The sequence below is a fragment of the Hipposideros armiger genome, unplaced genomic scaffold, assembly GCF_001890085.2.
Source record: "Hipposideros armiger isolate ML-2016 unplaced genomic scaffold, ASM189008v1 scaffold_94, whole genome shotgun sequence".
Lineage (NCBI taxonomy): Eukaryota > Metazoa > Chordata > Mammalia > Chiroptera > Hipposideridae > Hipposideros > Hipposideros armiger.
This window is the reverse complement of record NW_017731444.1, coordinates 2,319,818-2,320,624: the sequence shown is the minus strand read 5'-3', so window position 1 is coordinate 2,320,624 and position 807 is coordinate 2,319,818. Positions and strand designations below refer to the sequence as shown.

The window sequence follows — 807 nt, the reverse complement described above, 5'->3', positions numbered from 1 at the left end:
GCAGAACACCTGGGCACCCTCTGCTGACTTCTGAAACCTCTCAGTCATGCCTGTGTGCCATTTGGGCTTCTTTAAACTGTGGGGTGACAAAAACCCAACTCAAAGTTGCTTGAGCAAAACAGAATTTTTTTTAAAAAGGATTTTATTGGAGAAGAGTGTTTTTCCAGGACCCATCAGCTCCAAGTCAAGTAGTTGTCTTCAATCTAGTTCTGGAAGGTGCAGCTCAGTGGCCCATGTGGGGATCGAACTGGCAACCTTGGTGTTATGAGCACTGCGCGTTAACCACCTGAGCTAACTGGCCATCCCAAAACAGAACTTTTATTGGTTTAAGAAGCTGAAAGTCCACAGTGAACTGGCTTCAGGTGCAGCTTGATTCAGGACTCCAGACATCATCTCTAGGCCCTGCTTTTCTGTTTGTCCTTATCCATGGGCAGGCTCTCTACAGGAAAACAAAATGACAGTTGCAGTTCCAAGCAATGTGTGAGATGAAGCTGGAAAAGTCGGGAGGGCTCAACCTTTTCTCTTTCCTCTGGAGTCAAGTGGCAGGCAGCCATGGCAGGGATTGTAAGCATGAGAATGACCTGATTTGAGTTCTGAGAAGATCACACCAGCCATGGTGCAAAGCCAGAATGGTAATTAAAAAAAAAAAATCTAGCTTTACAAATCCTTTCTTTTGAAAGAATCACAATAGAATTAGGACCAGGCGGGGGCCAGCTGAGTGGCGCGATGGTTAAGAACTGGCTTGGGATGCCAGAGGGCCCCGGTTCGGATCCCACATATGAGGGCCAGTGACACAGCCCTCCACAG

The 807-nt window shown here is 47.3% G+C and overlaps 1 protein-coding gene across 1 annotated transcript in view; it reads right to left on the bottom strand.

Annotated features, from left to right (window-relative positions):
• Nucleotides 1–268: 268 nt before the first annotated feature.
• The window catches only part of ANGPT4 (angiopoietin 4), a 32,591-nt gene continuing 32,052 nt past the window's right edge, over nt 269–807 (bottom strand). The window contains exon 9 of the mRNA XM_019645637.1: nt 269–439. Coding sequence (XP_019501182.1) covers nt 396–439 — 44 coding nt within the window. The 3' untranslated portion in view covers nt 269–395. The remainder of the gene's footprint in view (nt 440–807) is intronic.